The sequence below is a fragment of the Hippichthys cyanospilos genome, chromosome 2 (genome assembly GCF_059441005.1).
Source record: "Hippichthys cyanospilos isolate Australia breed blue-spotted pipefish chromosome 2, RoL_Hcya_1.0, whole genome shotgun sequence".
NCBI lineage: Eukaryota > Metazoa > Chordata > Actinopteri > Syngnathiformes > Syngnathidae > Hippichthys > Hippichthys cyanospilos.
The window spans coordinates 27,893,102-27,911,562 of NC_142370.1; the positions used below are offsets into that span (position 1 = coordinate 27,893,102).

At 39.7% G+C, this 18,461-nt stretch overlaps 1 protein-coding gene across 3 annotated transcripts in view; it reads left to right on the forward strand.

The window, feature by feature from the left end:
• The first annotated feature begins 3,193 nt into the window (after positions 1–3,193).
• The window catches only part of LOC148428095 (activin receptor type-2A-like), a 38,221-nt gene continuing 22,953 nt past the window's right edge, over positions 3,194–18,461 (forward strand). For 2 of the 3 annotated variants that reach the window (XM_088402726.1, XM_088402743.1), the window contains exons 1-2: positions 3,194–4,087; positions 17,939–18,146. In XM_088402726.1, coding sequence (XP_088258852.1) covers positions 4,021–4,087; positions 17,939–18,146 — 275 coding nt within the window. In that variant the 5' untranslated portion in view covers positions 3,194–4,020. The remainder of the gene's footprint in view (positions 4,088–17,938; positions 18,147–18,461) is intronic. The other variant, XM_088402735.1, reaches the window with a different exon arrangement.

Here is an 18,461-nt window from a genome sequence, read left to right on the forward strand (position 1 = left end):
TCTCCTATTAACAATACAACACATGTATCCACGTTTAGGTGTATTTACATCCTTTGTTGTGCTGCAATGCACTTTGCCAGTTACCTGCTTTTGTTAAAAGCTCTTTGTCAATAAATTTGACTTTCCCCGACACTCAATACTGAGTCCATTAAGCCTGAGGGCTGCTCTGTGCAAAGGGGCCACTGGTTCCAGTAAGGTATCTGCTGAGCTCTCATTAGTGAGCATCATCATACGTAATTCTGGCACGTGTAATACCATTAAGGGGGATTTGGCATCTGATAGTTGAGTAATGGGATGAACTGGACAGTAAATCTCCAGAAACATAGATAGAAGTCTTCTTCCCTCAAAGGCAGGGAAGCATTTTTTTTTTCACCTGAGATGATTTGTCAAATAGTCGCTGGATTTGTACAGTTATGATCTTTCCATTTTACTGCAGCAAGGGTTTGAAACTACAAAGGCTGCTTTCATAGAATTCAGTTGTCACTCAAAGGTTACTGACCTAATAGTCGCCCAATGGTCGGTTATGTGCACCATAAAGGCATAGTTGATTTAGATCTAGGTTCATCCTGATTTCTTTAAAATGATTCCCTGAATACAAAAAGTCTACACTCGCCTGTTGATTGGTGAGGAAATATCATTTCCAAATTTTCCACCACTTATATGGCCTATAACCTGTACAACTCAGTTGATATTTTTCTCCCTTTTTAAGACATGTATTTGCACAAGTGTGCATACCCAAATGCATCTGGGGTTATGGCTGTGCTCCGAATTAACTAATTGTATTCTAAATCATGTTAAAGATGGGGTTTATAGTTTCCAGGCTGCTAGCAAGATGTGAGTACTCCTGACCAAAGACACACCCCTCACAAGCATGCATGAGACAAAGACTATACTTATCGTACACTGCGTACAAATCAAATGACCACGGCTACTACATTGATAGCATGGTTCCCGTGACCTTGAACAGGACAAATGGATAGTCTCCAAGTTCGGTCCTTGAGAGCCACTATCCACGCTGCTTTTGATATTACCCTCTTCCAACGCCCCTTTTTCAAGCGATCACCGTGCCTGCAAGATTTTTAGGGGCCTGATAATGATTATGAACATTTGAAAAAGGTGCAATGAAGGTGAGTTATCTTGAAAAGGGTTTATTGAATGATGACTGTTTGAAATAGTAACTTTCATTGTCCTCGATTTCAGGAGCTCTTTCTTGAGACGGTTCCATCTAACTGCTAAGGAAACATCAACAGGAAACTGAACTTTTCACCCTGGCAGTGTTTGCACCTGAAGCTATTGCAAAGAAATGTGTGTTTTACAGAAAATGAAAGATAACCCCCCACTTTAGCACAGGTGACTCAGCTTCCATCTTGGCCGAGGGATCCACTGAGACCTTTGACCTCCTAATCGTTGAGGAGCGCTTATGTTTGAGATCTGCTCCTGGCTATTAGAGAGATTAGTGTCACGCAGATTTGGGGATGGGCCAAACCTATATCTGGACTCCATGGTACTGCACCCAACCTATGCTGAAACTTGATAGTAGCTGACTACATTGTGACATGTTCTCTATATGGCCACTATATGGACCAGTACATACATTAGATAATTTGTGTCGACCCATGTAAAGTGATCGGTATAATGATCTAGTTGTACAGGGGGATTCAAAAGGAACTCCCTGTTTAAAAATACTTATGTTGTAATGTTTTTGTCAAGGTTTACGTGTTTTATGATACACGGAAATTATATCTATGTTATTTTCTTTTCAGATTGATAATTTGATATGAAATTTGAAAGCTTAAGAAAATGGCTGGCCATCTGATCCGCCAGGAATATGTCTGGCTTGCGGCACGTTATGCAATTTGGAGATATGATGTTGAAGTGCAAATGAGGATGAGCACCATTAAAGGAAGACATGCTTAAGTCATGCAAAACTCAATTCTACTTGATTTGTGGCTGATACTGGAGGAAGCTGGCCATGTTCTTGTAGGGTCAGACGAACAGCTACTTTTGCATATTTTCAAATTTCAAACAAAGTAAACGACCTGAAAAGAAAACTTAGGACATGGATTTCATTGCCTTATACACAAAAATGAGTAAAAACATTAAAATAAATGATGAGTATTTTAAAACAGAGAGTTACTTTTCACAGACTTGTAATTCCTATATGGCCATTCATTCTTTGTACTCTTGTCCTCGTATTAAATGTCATAGATTGAGGCTGGAGCCTATCCCAGTTTACTTTGTGTGAGGGGGTGCCACCATGGACTGGTCGCCAGCCAATCACATGTGACATCTGGACAAGCATTTCTTTCACAACTATGGACAATTTATACTTCAGTTAAAATTAGATTCACAATTTGGGAGTATGGAAAGAAGTCTGCATACAAAATGCCACATCAGTACAAGGTCGACATGATAATTCCACACAAAGGCAAGATTTGAATCCAGGACCACTGCACAAGGCAGGTGTGCTAAGCAGAAGGTTGTGCTTTGCTGTCCGTTTCTGTATATTTTTTATGCTTAAAAAATACATAGTGGGATTTTTTTTTCTTGTCATTGTAACATGAACAACAAAATTAAGGTACCATCGTCCTACCTAAATTACATTATCTGGTAAAGAAAAAAATCCTTGATAGTGTGTAATGCAAGAGCTGCAATAGTACATTTATAGCTCAGAACAATGGTAATGTGCATAATCCACAAAGGATGTATTGAAGGTGATTGGTTAACAGAGGATTAACAGAGGACACCTTTGAATGGTGCATTATAGATTGTGTTTATCACCACGTCCCGAGGTGTAATAAAACTACAAATACTTTGAATAGTTTGGATTTAAATTTCTCCTCTGTACAATGAACAATACAGTCGGGCAAGTTGGGCAACTCTCTTGAGCAAAACCAATCCCTCGCTCGTAAAGTAGTTAAATCAAGTTCACGAGAACTACAGTACTAGACTATCTACCGGATATTGAAATTTTGATTGATTTGTTTTTTTTTGCAACTAAACAATTAAATGAAAATGAATTAGTATGTCATTCTGTCTTTTAAAACGTGTGCAACTGTTCACAAATCTGAACAAGCAAATAGCAAGTATAGTAGTTTTATAACCCAATTATTATTTTGAAAAGCGTGACCGGAAACGTAACTATCCGTGTCTCGTTGCGGCTCAGTTCGCCATCTTGAATTGTGCAGACCAGAAGCGGAGAGGCGGCGGCAGTGACAGACTTCGGCGAAAGCAACGCGTCCTCAATCCGAAAGCCACATACGCGGATTATCGCGTCTTCCACTGATTTGCACTCGTCAAATGAACATATTTTATCGAGCATATTTCCAAGAGGACGTCTGTTGAAGAGGTTTCGGCGGAGAGCGCCTCCCAGTCGGCGCTGTTTTCTCCTCTTGGAGTCGCGAACCGATATTCGGCTGTGGCCTGGCTGCCTTGTGGGACTATCGGGCAACATTTGGGCTAGTGCGCGGAGTTGGCCAAAAATGGACACAAGGCAATGCTCTGTCGTGCATTAATGTTGGGAAATGGTTGACAATTTTACCTTTTAATGCAATGCTACGCAGCTCACCGAGGAATAGTTTGATTGGTGGATGGAGTGCGCTTGCTTTCCAGTCGGATGGATAGTGCCTCTGTCCGATTTTCGCTCGGTTCACTGTTCGCTGGTCTGGCAAAACAATCGTTCCAACAAAGCCGTGTTTGTCTGAAACGATGCTGCAGCATCTCAAACATATGCTAGCGTTGGCTTGAATGCCAAGAAGAGATCGCCCTCCTTTGCTCATCTGTAAACGTGGAAATACCAAGTACACCCCCCCCCTCCTCCCCTTCTTTTTTCGTGCGAGTGAGGCTTGCGTTACCCCGGATATCTTTGGATTTATCACGTTTTAAAGATGCCCCATTTGCAGAGACAGACATCTTTGTGACTCTGCTGCTTTCGGGATTTTTTCCCCCTTTCTTCTTGTCATATTTTTTTATTATTATTATTTACTTTTTGTTGTCCGAGAGTCAAGATTCGGATGGAAAATGGGAGACGCCACCAAACTGGCCCTCGCCGTTTTCCTCATCTCCTGTTCTTCAGGTGGGTGTGAAGGTACTGTACTTGTATTTCAGATCCATGCCTGTTGTGTGCAATATATGCCGGTCGTTATCTGTGCAGAATGCTGCAATGTAATCCCGCGGGGGAACGGGTGGGTGTGTTAATCTCTTCCTGCCATCCTTCGTGTTGCCCGTGTTGTTTTTATTTTTCCCCTTTACAATTATTTTACCCAGAGCATATACTACAATATTCAACAACAAGTGTTCCCATGTGTGGATTGTATTTTAAACAGTAGCATGGATGTGATTGACTAGAAACTGTAAAATATGATTTGAGCACTCAAGGGTTAGGGTCAGGATAATGCATCACAGCATACCTTAGAAATGCAGTGAGTCACTGCTGCTAAAATGTTTGAATGTTATGACAAGTTGTGATCTTCCAGGATGGCATAATTGCAGTCCATCATTTTGGCATTAGGAAAAGAAGTGTTTGAACTGGGAGCCTGTTTCATTTGCCTACTCGGTTGCAGAACTACTGTATATTGTTTTAAATCAGACCATACCTTCATAAGGGGTTTCATGCAACCGCTGATCACTTTTTCCAAAACCTACCAAGAACTAGCAATAGCGTTTGACGCTATTAAAACAAATGCCATGTCCTATTTCTCCTTTTTGTCAAATCATTTGTATGCAACGTGCTTACAGCAGCTGTTGATGCCGCTCAATCAATGACAGTTATGTTGCAAAGGTCACATACGCGTTGATTCAGTTGATCCGCACAAAGCATTGTTTTCATGTTCTGATAGTGTGGCATCCTGTTCGTGACACGTTTTATTCATTCGTGACACATTTTATTATCTTAATAAAAGGTATGTGGAGTGTTCCACAGTAGAGCGCGGGCCACTGCTGAGGTGCTTCATTACCCTTCAAGCATCCAGATTATAAAACACAAATGTTCTCATCCATCACCTGGAAATTATGTAAATGCCAGTCAGTGCAAAGTTCACGTTTGCAATAGCGAAACATGCTAGAGCGTGTGAAAACACATCAAGTTCTCTGGAGGCCAATCTGATTTGTACGCGTATCTAATATGTGACTATTTGTTTTTTTTTCTCTGAAGTATGATTGCATTAGTTCTATTAATTGGCATCTATCCATCCTTCCTAAAATCAAGTCTCTGGTTGGTACTGCAATAAATGGTAATACGTTGTAGGAGGATGGATGCAGTTACACAAATGGGGTTAGTTCCCAAAATTGTTGGCTGTGTTGACTAGTCATTTCAAGTAATTTTTTGAGTTATATTTCTCATGTTGAAAAGTATTTTTTTTCTGTCTTTTCCAAAACAATGACATTGAGATTAGACTTGCATAATGGGTACTTTTTGCTACTGTGATAGCTCTTGTATGTGTGAGTGTATTAACTTAATGTTTTTTGGGGAGTCTGTGCAAACAAAGTGGAGTGTTGGTCCATGTCATTTTTGTTTAACTGCAAATTGATCAAACCATTACTTAACTCTGCTGCCTCCAGCTATACAATGCATGTCAGTTACGTGAAAACTGAGGGGAAAAGTGATATCAATTATTAATCTGAGAAAATTGCACTGTCAACATGGTTCACACAATTACTGTTACTAGAGCTGTCACATCTACATTTGCTCAATTATCCAATTGATTAAGCGCAGTCTTTTGCATTTGCCTGTTAAACGTAAATTCATTAGATATTGAAGTCATAACTTCTCGTAAAAATCATTGTTGTTCTCATGGATGTGGAAGTGCACCTTTTAAACACCGGGGTGACTGGATGATACACGCCGAGGTTCCCGTTTTGTGTAGTGCCGCAGTATCAGGCAATTATCGATCTCCTTGCTCACCGGTGTAAGGTTACATGAGCATGGCAAGGATCTTCTGACCTGGCCAGTCCAGGAAGCTTATGTTCTGTCCAAAGACTGAGCAAAAAGGCTACTCGCAATAAGGTCTTTTGTGGCATTGCGTTTTATTGTGTTCGTGCAAGCAAGTGCAGGTAAAAAAAAATTAAGAATACACTGTGGATTTGACTTAGTGTTTTGCTGCTGCTTCGTTTACAAAGCAATTGTACAATGTGCAAAAATGTTAACTCCACACTGGGACCAGATTAAAACATGATCACATGGTTAGGGTCTGCCTAATGTCTGTTTTATGATTGTGTGTGTGTGTGTGTGTGTGTGTGTGTGTGTGTGTGTGTGTGTGTGTGTGTGTGTGTGTGTGTGTGTACAGAATCCCATTGAAATCCATACAAATATAATCATTGCCCAAGTTTGGGGCAACCATTGCTGTTGGAGTGAGTGATTTGGGGAGTTGATTTGTGTAATGAAACAGTGATAGAGGCTAATCCAAAAGAAATCATTTGAACCTGAAATAGGTACTAAACTATATCCATTTTCAGCAGTTAAAAGTTAATATTTTGTCTATAATTAACATAATAACCACATTATATTTCATGTACAATTGTCAACTCATGAAACATATTTTCCCTTTGCTGTCAACAGAAAAGGACATGACATTTGCTCGAAGCTCAGGTAATGACCAATCACAGTTCAGCTTGTGACTGTCACATGACTAAACCCGGTAAACAGATGAGCTGTGATTGTTCCTGACCCGAGCAGGTGGTGTCATTTTGACTCAACATCGCTTAAGAATTTTAAATTTTTCATTGACTGTTGTGATGCCTTACCTACAAAAAGTGGTAGCGTTTTGAGTAATGGATGTCTACGTTTCCCGTGAGCACCAGCGCTTAGCGGCATGAAAGCCTGAGCTCCCAGCCGCTCGCATTTGGACTTAATTTCCTTTCTTCTTCCAGTGCCTACATGAAGGATGAATAGCGATGAGATAATGACCCTAATTGTGTCTAAACAATAGCACACTTTTGAGTTTGATGCGTGAAACGTCGTATCAGTGTGGCAATGCAAACTATTAGGCCGTTTGCGATGATTATCTTTCATCAAAAGTCGACTTACTAGTCCACCAGAAAAAGAACCGAAAAGCACTTTAGCCAGTCACTGCAATCATTAGTGGCTCGGTTTTAAGAGTTCAAATTATGAGCTCGACACACGAGAGGCGACAAACGACAGTGAAATACGAGCCTCATCGCCTACCAGGTCAAACCAACACACAGGGTGGCAACAGGCGCTGCCAGCTTGCTTTGCTTCTTTAAAACAGATTTACTGTAATTTCCGGACTATAGAGCGCACCTGATTATAAGCCGCAACCCACTACATTTTAGAGGAAAACCGATTTTGTACATACACAAGCCGCACCTGCATACAAGCCGCACGTGCCCACATTAAAACATGTAAACATATTTACAAAGAAAGACGGTACACAGAAAGAGTTTTCAAAGTTTTAATAATATAACTTAACAATAATAATATAACTTTCTTCCCAAACGGTGCCTGTGACAGGGCAGTGAAACGGTAGCAACATGGTAGCAACACGCTAGCAACATGGTAGCAACACGCTAGCAACACAGTATAACAGGGCTGGTAAAACAGGTATGGTAAAAGAACATACTGGTAAAAATCTCGATAAGCCGTCTTCATCTTCCTCCTTTGAACTGAAGCCATCGAAGTCATCTTCCTCAGTGTCTGAATGAAACAGTGTCATATAGACGTCGTCTCACACGATTCACACTAATGTCAAGTGGCTGCAAATACTTCGTTGTGCCCCCAGGAATCACAGCTGGAATGGAGTTTGTCCTGCGTCATATGCCTTTCTTTTTGCATTTTCCATGATGAGGGTATGTTCACGCTAATTTAATTTATGCACAAGACAGGAAGTTGCAGTCTTCCTCGACGCATATATTCCACCGGTCTTAATCTTCTACTCGAGCGCCCTAAAAATTACATAAATTGGCCGCATCACTGAATAAGCCGCAGGGTTGAAAGTTTGGGGAAAAAAGTAGCGGCTTATAGTCCGGAATTTACGGTAATTAGGAGGGAATCTTTCATTTGTAAACACATTAGTTTCAGTAAACAACTCGAGTAGAAAGATTAAACCATTTATGTCAACTCTATAAAAGAAAAACACAATCTCTGGTTCATCCCATTCCTCAAACAAGGAAGGAAGTAGTGAATATTGTCAACTTATGGCAGACTCAAAGGGTGATCCATATAAATTCAGAGCCTATTTTCATCTTTTTCACAACTTCTCACAATGGTAAGCCGCAGCTGCCTTTCATTCGTATCTGTGAAATCATTGGAAAGTCAGACAATGCTAAAATGATCTATTCCGTTTTGACTGTCTGACTGTGTAGTGTAATGGAAAATAAGTATTATAAGTAAGAAAATAAGAAAATTATTGACTCCATACCAGTTAAAAGGCAGTTCGACTTATACGTTTCACATGGAATATTGTTTAAGCATCGTCTGGACGTGACTTTAAAGACACTATTAGATGTGTAATGTACATAAAACATGGAAATGTAAACTAAATGGTTGTTAGTGTTTGTTAACCGTAAATATAATGCCTTACTTATAATAGAAGTGTAGAAGATAATAAACAATGAGTATTCATATTCACTGACTTCATCCCACATTCTCAAACTTAGTGAAATATAACAAACAATAACAATAAAATACTGTACAATACATATTTTGAGAGGTAGACAGGGTTTCATAGGATGAGCCTTTTTTTTTCAAACATTCTCATCAGAAGCAGTACTGCTAATCAATGACTTCACCATCATATTTTCCTTGATTTTGATGAGTATTTTTTTTTTTGCAGATTTATTCATCGCAGAGACCTAAAGCAAGGGTTTTTAATGATAAAAATGTGATAACAGGACAAATGAACTTTAAAAAATATCTACAGTATTTTCCAGTTTAGAAAAATTTCTAGTAGAATAATTTCAAGGGTTCCTTGGCAGAGGAGCGGTTAGCGGGTCTGCCTCACAGCTCAGCTATCAGAGTTCAATTCCAGCTGGCTCTGGCCTTCCTGTATGGCGCTTGCGTGGGTTCTTTCCAGGCACTCCGACTTCCTCCCACACTCCAAAAACCTGCATGGCAGGTGTATTGGACACACTAAATTGTCATTAGATGTGATTGTATGCATAAATGACTGATTATCTCTGTGTGGCCTGAAATTGGCCGGCAACCAGTCCAGGGTGTCCCCTGCACACTGACCTTAAACAGCTGGGATAGGCACCAGCGAGCCTAGTGAGGATAAATTTAAAAAAAAATTAAACTCAACACTGTACTGTGAAAACAAACAACATTAGTAATATGACAAATTTTCAGTATACTAAACATCATTAATATACAGTGTTGCCTCGTTTTTAGCGGTTAATAGGGGCTGTACAGTCTGTGAATACAGTGAAAGAATTGTGTTTAATACAAGCTTGTCTTCCTCTCTTTCCAATGACAAGGGATCTCGAAACCATAGTACAGAGGCATGTATCACTTTTGGTGCACAAACTTTATTTTCTTTTACAACATACAGCCCATCAGAATGTCATTAATATATAATAACATAGTACAGAATGCACCCCCTTGCAAATGTTCTTTTCTTAAGATTTTATTGAAGTTTTCTTAAAAGGCCAGGCTTAGCTTGTGTTGTCAATTCCATAAATTGACTCCTTGAGCAGATACACGCATTTTCTTGACCGGTGGGGAAAAAAACAGCAGCTATGTCGCACTGGACTATAAGCCAGAGCTCAAATCATGAGGAAAAAGTCGCGGCTTATAGTCCGAAAAATTCGGTAATTAATGCACTGCAGTAATACCTGCCGGAAATATGTATAGTATGAAGACTTTTCACATAAAAAAAAAAAAAACCTTTTTGGGGGGGAGAGGGGGGGCTACATCACGGTTTTCACTAGCGCGTGCGAGTCCCGGTCCCAATTAACCACGAAAAGTGAGGAATCACTGGACATATATATAATGGCATGATTCGTTGATGTAGAATGAAGAGCAGTGGGAATACACCAGTTATCGGGCCGGCCCGATTATATGATTGATGCATATCATCATTGGCCTTTTTTATTAATCTCACGGCCAATAAAGTCTGTCTTTTTAGGCCTCTGATGTAATGTGACACTTATATTCAGCCTATTATAGATTTCCCACACAGTGAGCGGTCAGTGAATACAACTGCAGTCTTGCGTTGAGTAAAGCAGTTGTTTTTCTTTTCCACGTGCCACAGCTTGAGTTTCTTTTGCACCAAAATCCTCCACAGTTACACACCATCTGTATTCTAGCTCATTTATGATTTTGTGTATAAATCAAAGGGCATGTTTAATTCCCCATAAATCAGTGTTGTCAAACATACGGGATCCGGCCCAACCTTGTAAAGGCGTGCAATCAAAAAGTTTGATTGGGGGAATTTTCCTTTCTCTGGATTATTTGTAGTTCATTTGATGTGTTCTATTCAAAAATATGTATTTTATGAACAAATGGTAAAATTAAGTGAAGGGAATTTGTGTTTTTGGTGAAATTTTTCCGGCGCATTGCAGATACTCTAGCACGCCCCAGTGAAATCGGTCTGGCGACATGGCTGGTTGTAAAGGAAATCTACTTGGATGATTTATTTTGAAGTTATTCCCAGGAGACTGGTCATAACAGCGATATAATTGTCATCTTCTGGATCATTATGTCACGGTGGGAGGCTCACAGTGTGACCAAGATTTACGTCAACAAAGATGTGTTTTTTTGTTTTTTTTTTCTCGATTGACGTTCTTTTTCCGCAAGATCATTTTCGAGAGCACCGCATAACGCCAATGTAGTTAACATGACATCTTAACTAATATTAAACATATTTCTTTTTTTTTTTTTTTTAAACGTCATCGGTCGTGTATATCATGTGGGTGCCACCCAGTGTCCAAAATGAGACACTACAGCCCCATTTTCTTCTTTTGTATTCTTTGCAGTTCATTGCACTCCTTCAAGTTCAATTTGTATAATCGAAGATTTTGATTGGGACATTTTCCTTCCTCTGGATAGTTGTGTTTCCATTGTAATTATCTGTTTTTTTTTTCATTCATCTAATGTGTTCTATACAAAAATGTGTATTTTATTTAGAACCGTTAAAAAATCATAGACAATGTTCATTAATTTCATGAAACTTAAGCTATATACATGGGAGATGAAAAACAAAGTTTTTCACTTTATTGTTTTTTTTTTTTCACTTTACTTTTCAACAACATATTTACTGTTGACACTCACTATCTGCGAGGAATTGGGACCAGGCGGTGCGAATAGCAAAAATCTACGTAAACGGTAATTGACACTAACTGGTTTTCAAATGAATTTTAAACCCCTGTTATAAATGTTCACATCAAATACTTACTGTACACCGTATCAGAAGTGTATGCTCGTGTTTGATGTCGTGTTAGTGTCTTCGACTACTATGCTAACCATGCTAATGACGTTTCAAGTGAGCAAGACTGAACCACCGTCCCAGTCCACACTGTTCACACGCAGGAATAATTCTAAAATGGAAAGGATCATGTCAAAGTTATGATGTCTCCAGTTGATTCAATTAAGTGTGGCAAGGTATAGAGCTGTGTGCACTGGTTAGAGCAAACAAAAAGGAAAAACAATTCCTCCGAGCGCATTCAACTTTACAATGGCGAAGTGTTCACTGACTGACGCGCAACAAACATATAACTTACTGATATGAACACAAGGAAATATCAAGCATTTAGGAATATCTTATTCATTCTGTTTTGCTATAGTTTTTAAGTTGTTGCCAAAGTTTTGGTGCGTCTTATACACGGTAACATAGAAAATACCAGAATTTGACCCCAAAATTAAGGGTGCGTCCTATACACAGGTGCATCTCATATCTGGGGAATTACAGTAAGTACAAAAACTAATAAAACAGTTCAAGCACGTTACAATAACCATCATAGTACCATCAAGGAACACACAAACTCTCTATTTTTACAGTTAAGAGCATTAAAGTTCATAGATTTGATGGACTTCAAAACAGCCCAGGTTATTTTTAAAGCGAGAAATGGTTTATTACCAGTGAACATACAAAGCATGTTTTTTTGATAGAGAGGGAGGTTATAAATAGGGAGGAGAGCTCAACTTAAAGAAACTCCTTGTGCACATCTGAACCTGGAACTCAAACAAAGCATTACTGTGGTACAATTTAAGAAAAGGTATAAAAATGAAATACTCAAAGGTTACAGAGAAGAGGAAGGGTCTTACGGACTATCATAGGATCATACATTTCTTTGGCAAATTCTTATATCTTCATTGCATATAGTTCTTGTTTTTGCCTGAGCTCCATGTGGGTAGTTGGAAGCTGCGTGTTATGTTGTGGGATTTGACGGTCTGCTATCGTTTTCCTTTTGCCTTGTTTTATGTATTCTAGTCAGATGGATTGAATATTATTAAATAAATAGGGGGTAGGAGTATATAAGTATTTTTTTTACTTCTCCCTACTTCTTTTTTGAACCTATGGGAAGATCAATGCCCATATTGCTGTTGTCTTTTTGTTGCTGTTTTTTGTTCAGTTATTGTTTCTTTTTGCAAAAAAATGCATTGTACACAGTTTCTTTTTTAATTGTTAGTCTTGCTTAATTTTAAGTTCATCATGTCATCATGCCATCATAGTACATACTGCCTTTACATAGTTTCCAATGAAGTGCACAAAGGCATTCTATTCTAGTCAAGACCTGAGGTTTGTTCTTGTAGGGGGGTGAGGTGGGGTGGAGTTGGGGCTTAAGGAAGAGCAGCCTGTCCACTGCCTCTGGCTTGAGTCATGCCCTGTTGCATGTAACAGTCCCACCCCAGTCTTTCATCGTGTATATACTGTACGTACGTGGTGCTTGACAGAGATGGGAAAATCAGGTCCAGAAAGTAAAAACCCTGCCACACTTTCTTTGGCTTTAGACACATGTGCGTTCACTAAACAAGTAAGTTAACAAACTCGTTTGACTGCAAGTTGATAAGAAGCACCTGTGGTCAAAGCCAAACCGTAGCAAGGTTTATACTTTCTGGACCTTAAATTCCCATCTCTGGTGCCTGCTCTTTAGCGCTGTGCATCGCGGCAGCTTCAGTGATCTCTCACCGCCGTGCCCCGACCTAAACTTCCATGCTTTCTTGTGTAAATGACTTTCCCATGAATTTCTTGGTTGACGTAGTCTTGTTTCCCTCGCAAAACATTTTAAACACTCGGGTAGGTGTCTCAGTTTTAGTTGCCCAAATAAGTTCAATGTGCTGTTTTATGCCTTTTTATGCGATGGGCTTTGAACAAACATTGCAGTGGTACTTGCTCCATGTCTGTCGCTGCAAATCCAAATCACTTCCAAACAACTGACAATACAACTCCTGTCTTTGGAACAAAAATGCTTTGCTTTCTTTAGCCGTGTTGCGTTTGCTTTCTTTTTAGCATGAGTGTAAAGTAAATGAGGGTTGCGAACGCTGCGGCAGCTCATGAGGGCAAAATGCGAAGGGGTAAACGGGAGGAAAATATAGATTTTTGTTGGTTTTAAAATCGTCCCGAGCAACAATACATGTTAATTAAACAAAACAATAATAATAAAAAAAAAAAATCAAGATATTGCCCAGGTCTAGTCAACCAGTATTTGAATGCCCTTGTAGCCATGTTAGCAACTCGCGTTGAGGCGGGAGACTTTTGCCATATCACACAATGACATGTGATGACTAGTGATTTCTTAGCGGCCTTAATTAGGGATTTGATGATTTTTTTATTTATATTCATGCTGATGTGTTTTGCCGGCTATGAGAAAATGACAATAAAAACCGGGAGTTGCAAGGGCAGTTTAAGCGAGCCGCTAGGAAACCACTTAGCTGTTTTAGGCTTCTTTTGGTGACTGAAAACCAATTACTCGAAGAACAACATCTTTTGTATTTGCATTGGTGCTATCTGAAGTCCCGCTGTTTGGAAATCATTTCCTCCCCGTTCTTTTTCAATGATGAGTTTTTAAATGGAGTCTCCTCTGAGTAATGAGGGATTGATGGGGATTGATAAATGCAATCATAAACTTTGCACACCTTGTTTATTTTCTGTCTCTATATTATCCCATGTGATATATGCAATATGATCACAATAAAAAAAAAATACATGTTGAGACCATCTTTTTTTTGCTCCATATGACCAGGGTGTTTCATAAATGGTAAATATAAAGTCTGGCTGGGTGGAGGTCCGCAAGATTGAGCCAGCGGCTGATTTGTGCAAAGGTGGGTGCCAAGCTAATGGAAAGTGGCAGCAGTTAAAATTCATTTTTCTACAGATAAAACATTTAAAAAAATGTATGATGGGCCCAAACAAAGTGCATCATTAAATACCTTTTATTTAAATGGGTACTCTTACTGAACCAAATCCACAATCATCACAAATGCATACAATGGGATAAATAGTGTTTCTTATGGCTTCCGTGTTGTGCCTCATTCCCACCTGACCCCCTCTTCGCTCATTGGTTGGTTGTGAAGACAAACGGCCTGCGCTGCAGGCGGGTGATACAGACACATTACAGCAAATTTAATACACACTTCGGCTTTAAAGCCCAAGTCGCACTCAACACACCCTTCAGATGAATTCACAAAATTTAAATGGGGGCACTGGCTATGCAGGTCCTTCACTTGTACTCAAAGAGATAACAAGGTATTTCGATTGGGTCGTCAAGAGAAGAATGGTTGGAATGTGACTATACGCAACTCATGACGCACAAGTGACACAAGCCTATGTGCTCCATCACCAAACTGCTGCATTTCACGTTAAGGGACTCGGACACTCCCATGACCTGTCCAGTGTCCTCACAATCTGCACTCACTGAAGCTGAGACCCATGGGCATTTGTCGGTGCAGCATACCAGCAGGGATTAAAGGGATTGAATTCACTCGCTGACTATGGTGCTTTCTTTTTTTTTTGCCCCTTCTCTGGCTGTGAAAAGAGTGCAACCTTTGTAACCAGCTAGCCCACCCAGCCAATGCTGCCATGTCAAAAAATCATCTTATCGCCTTCAAGTCTTAGCCATTGGTGTGTTCCGGGTGAGTGAATTACCATGACATAATTAAGTGATGTCGCAGGTGCTTGATTCCTGTTGTTGTCAGATCTCAAGATGTGGCATGAAAACCCAGCCAGATGCTACAAGTCCATTGAGGCATTGGGCTCATATTTTGTCCATCAGCGTCTTTATTTTCTCAAGGGAAGCAGCAGAATTACTGTGTTTTAGTAACTGCCAAAATGTATTCCTGGCGCCCGCCACAGGTAAAAGTCTACATGGAAAAACACAAACGGTAATATCAATTGACAAATTAAAGACATTATGTCCATCACACTGTGCATTTTAGAGAGGAAAATGCAATGTTAGGTTTAGCCTAGCTCTCAGCCTTCCACAACCCCCCCACCTTTGTTTACAATCCCCACGCCGCCTGCAAGTGCTTCCGGTCAGGTGTTCTCCATAGCTCAGGGGTGAGGCTGTCGTTGCTGATGAAATGATTGTAATTGTGCATTCTAATGTCCAAAAGTTCTGATGGGTGTATGATTTCAAAGCCAAGCTGTTTCAATGGAAAATAAGTATGCAGCTAGTGTCAGTAAAACATTCTGTGGTTCACTTACCATCTGATTTTTTTTACTCTTTCACTTACCATACATGAGAACACTTTGTGTTGGTAGAATGAGAGGACCTTGATACATAAGTGAGTTCAACACGAACATATATTATTGTGCTGTTTTCTTCTCCATAGCCTTAAGAATCTTCTCTTTCACTTGTCCCTGCACACTCTGCTGCAGGCCACCAGGCTGCTAGTTTAAGACTTGAGTCTTTGAAGCTTCAAATTAAAGAGGAAAAAAAAAAAAGAATGATTCCACCTAAATCCTAATTCTTTTCCGCATGAACAGACCAAAAAGAAGGCGGAATATCACTGCTAGCTTACAACCTCTCATGGAGCCTCGTATTGTTCACGCGCCGCTGCCATGTTGACATAACATTTTGACTTCCCCTGCCAAGCGCTTCAGATTCGTCTTCCGGGGAAGCAGTGAAAGCAGTGAAGGAATCAGGTGAGGGAGGGAAAACACTTACACCCGAACACTTCCTGTTGATCTTCTCTATGTAAGAAAACACACTATACTGAAAAAAGTATGACACGTAACATAAACTAAAAATATATTAAAGCGTCAAGTCGATGGTGGGAAAACACAGTCGACTAATTAACATAATAAACATTTGTAAACGTTGACTATTCATGGCGTCCCTGTTGTGCATGAGAAAGTAACAGACAAGGGAAATTGCAGGAAAGATATAGAGACTTAGGCCATGACCTGGTGGTTCGGGACCCGTGATGTAAACACTTAAATTTTAGTTGGGCAATGAAAAATATCTCTAAATATTGTAGTGTTTATACGAGGTTCCGCAAAATGCACATAAAACATCCATTATAAGGCATGCAGGTGGCTCACTAGAGGGGGCAATTTTTTTTCAGTAGCCACTTATGACTTAATAGGTGGATTTGGTGGGATTTGTTTTCTGATTCAAAGTTGCAGCTAAAGTAGGTCACCATAATTAAAGCTCACTTTTGGAGGAATGAATGAGGCCTGCTCATCAACTTGACTCCAGGGGTTTTTAGCAATTGCACCTTTTTATTTAGGGATCCTCCATGACTATTCCTATTGATGCTAAAAGATTGATTTGTCAAGGAAAAAAAAAAAACATTACATTATGCACCTCGACTCGTTTTGTTTGTTTTGTTACTTGGTCTGACTTACTTAGGAGAAGCTACATGATGATGCAGCTGACCCTTCCTGCTTGCACAATTCATGCTTACACAATCGGCCATTTTGTTAATCACAACTGAAATATGAATTTCGAGACACAACTTCTTTCTGGTGTGATTTTTTTTTCACGTACACATATTGAATTGACGTAAGACAATTGGGATTTTCTTTTTCATTGATGGTTCATCTGCTCACAGATGGACGTCCTACAGTTTGTCCTTGCTCAATCAGCCCTGACTTTATCTGCTTTCAATGACCGTGTTGCTACTTGTGGCTCGAGGATTGATTTCCTCGCTTCCCGGCTGCCGCCATTGCTTCACCAACTTGCTGCACAATGCCGGGCACGGCAGATCTGAAATAATTTTCATATCCACAAGAGCTTTGTTTTTTTTTTGTTTTTTTGTTTTTTTTAATAACCTCACCATGAACTTCCTGTTTTGGGGTAGATGATAGGAGGAAACAACATTAGATTAATGAAAAATTATAATTATTAACTACTAAGATTTTTGTTGTCACTTTTCAACACTTTATCCTAAAACAAAGACCAGTCTCATCAGATGGTCTTCAGATTTACGGTTTGAGAATGACACCAATTTGGTTGCCTAGGCAACCTAGTTTATCAATGGTGCACCTTAAAAAAAAAAAAAAAACTTGCTAGTAAGGGTGGGAGTCGTTGACTCTCAAAATTCGATTCCGATTTTTGGTGCCCCAATTTGATTCTGAATCAATTTTCAATTATTAGACGTATATTATTGGATTAATAATGGTTTCTGCTTCAATCTATACATGTGCAAAAAATCATTATGCTACTTCAGTCTGCTTTAGAAGAGTGAATAACAAAGAGAAACAAACTTTTTTTTTTTTTTTTTAATTAAGTTTTGGATTTTCACAAAAACAGCAGGTGGACAACTTCTACTCTGCTACGCGAGCTTCCGTATTAATCCTCCACATCACAGGAAGCTAAACGACTGCATCAGGCCAGGAGCTAACCAATGGGAGAGTAGAACGACAGAAACGTGTATGATGTACATACATGTATGTACATATGTATGTACTGTAAGTGTGTGTTTGCCCATTTTCGGTGCCACTTGCAAATCAAGATATGAGAAAAGTCCTAATGTTTGTAAAAAGATTTTAATGAAATTTGTTCTTTTTATGTTTATTTTTTTGCTTTTTATACCTGCCAGGTGCAATCCTGGGACGCTCAGAAACTCAGGAGTGCAGCTACTACAACTCCAGCTGGGAAAAGGAACGTACCAACCGCAGTGGCGTGGAACCATGCTATGGCGATAAGGACAAGAGGCGGCACTGCTTTGCCACATGGAAGAATATTTCTGGCACCGTGGAGGTGGTCAAGCAGGGCTGCTGGTTGGACGACATCAACTGCTATGATAGGTATGCTCAGGCATGATAAGACGAGTACCTGAAAACAACTGTGTTACTGTACTTCTCTCTGTTCATTTTTTCCCCCTCAGTGTTTACAATTGCACTGGCTGTTCTCTTATAAAAATGCGAGGAGAGTAAAGGCTCTTTATAGCTCTGGTAAAGCTTATTCTTTATCCAACATCACATGCTGTTAACTGGGGACTACTATATAGATTTGGCAATATAGACTTGGAACTCAAGCTGAGATGGCGCCTCCTTGCCTCCCTGGAGAGTTTGGAGCAAGTCCAAGGAGGCTGCTACTTCCTCTCTTATCTGATAGTTGTG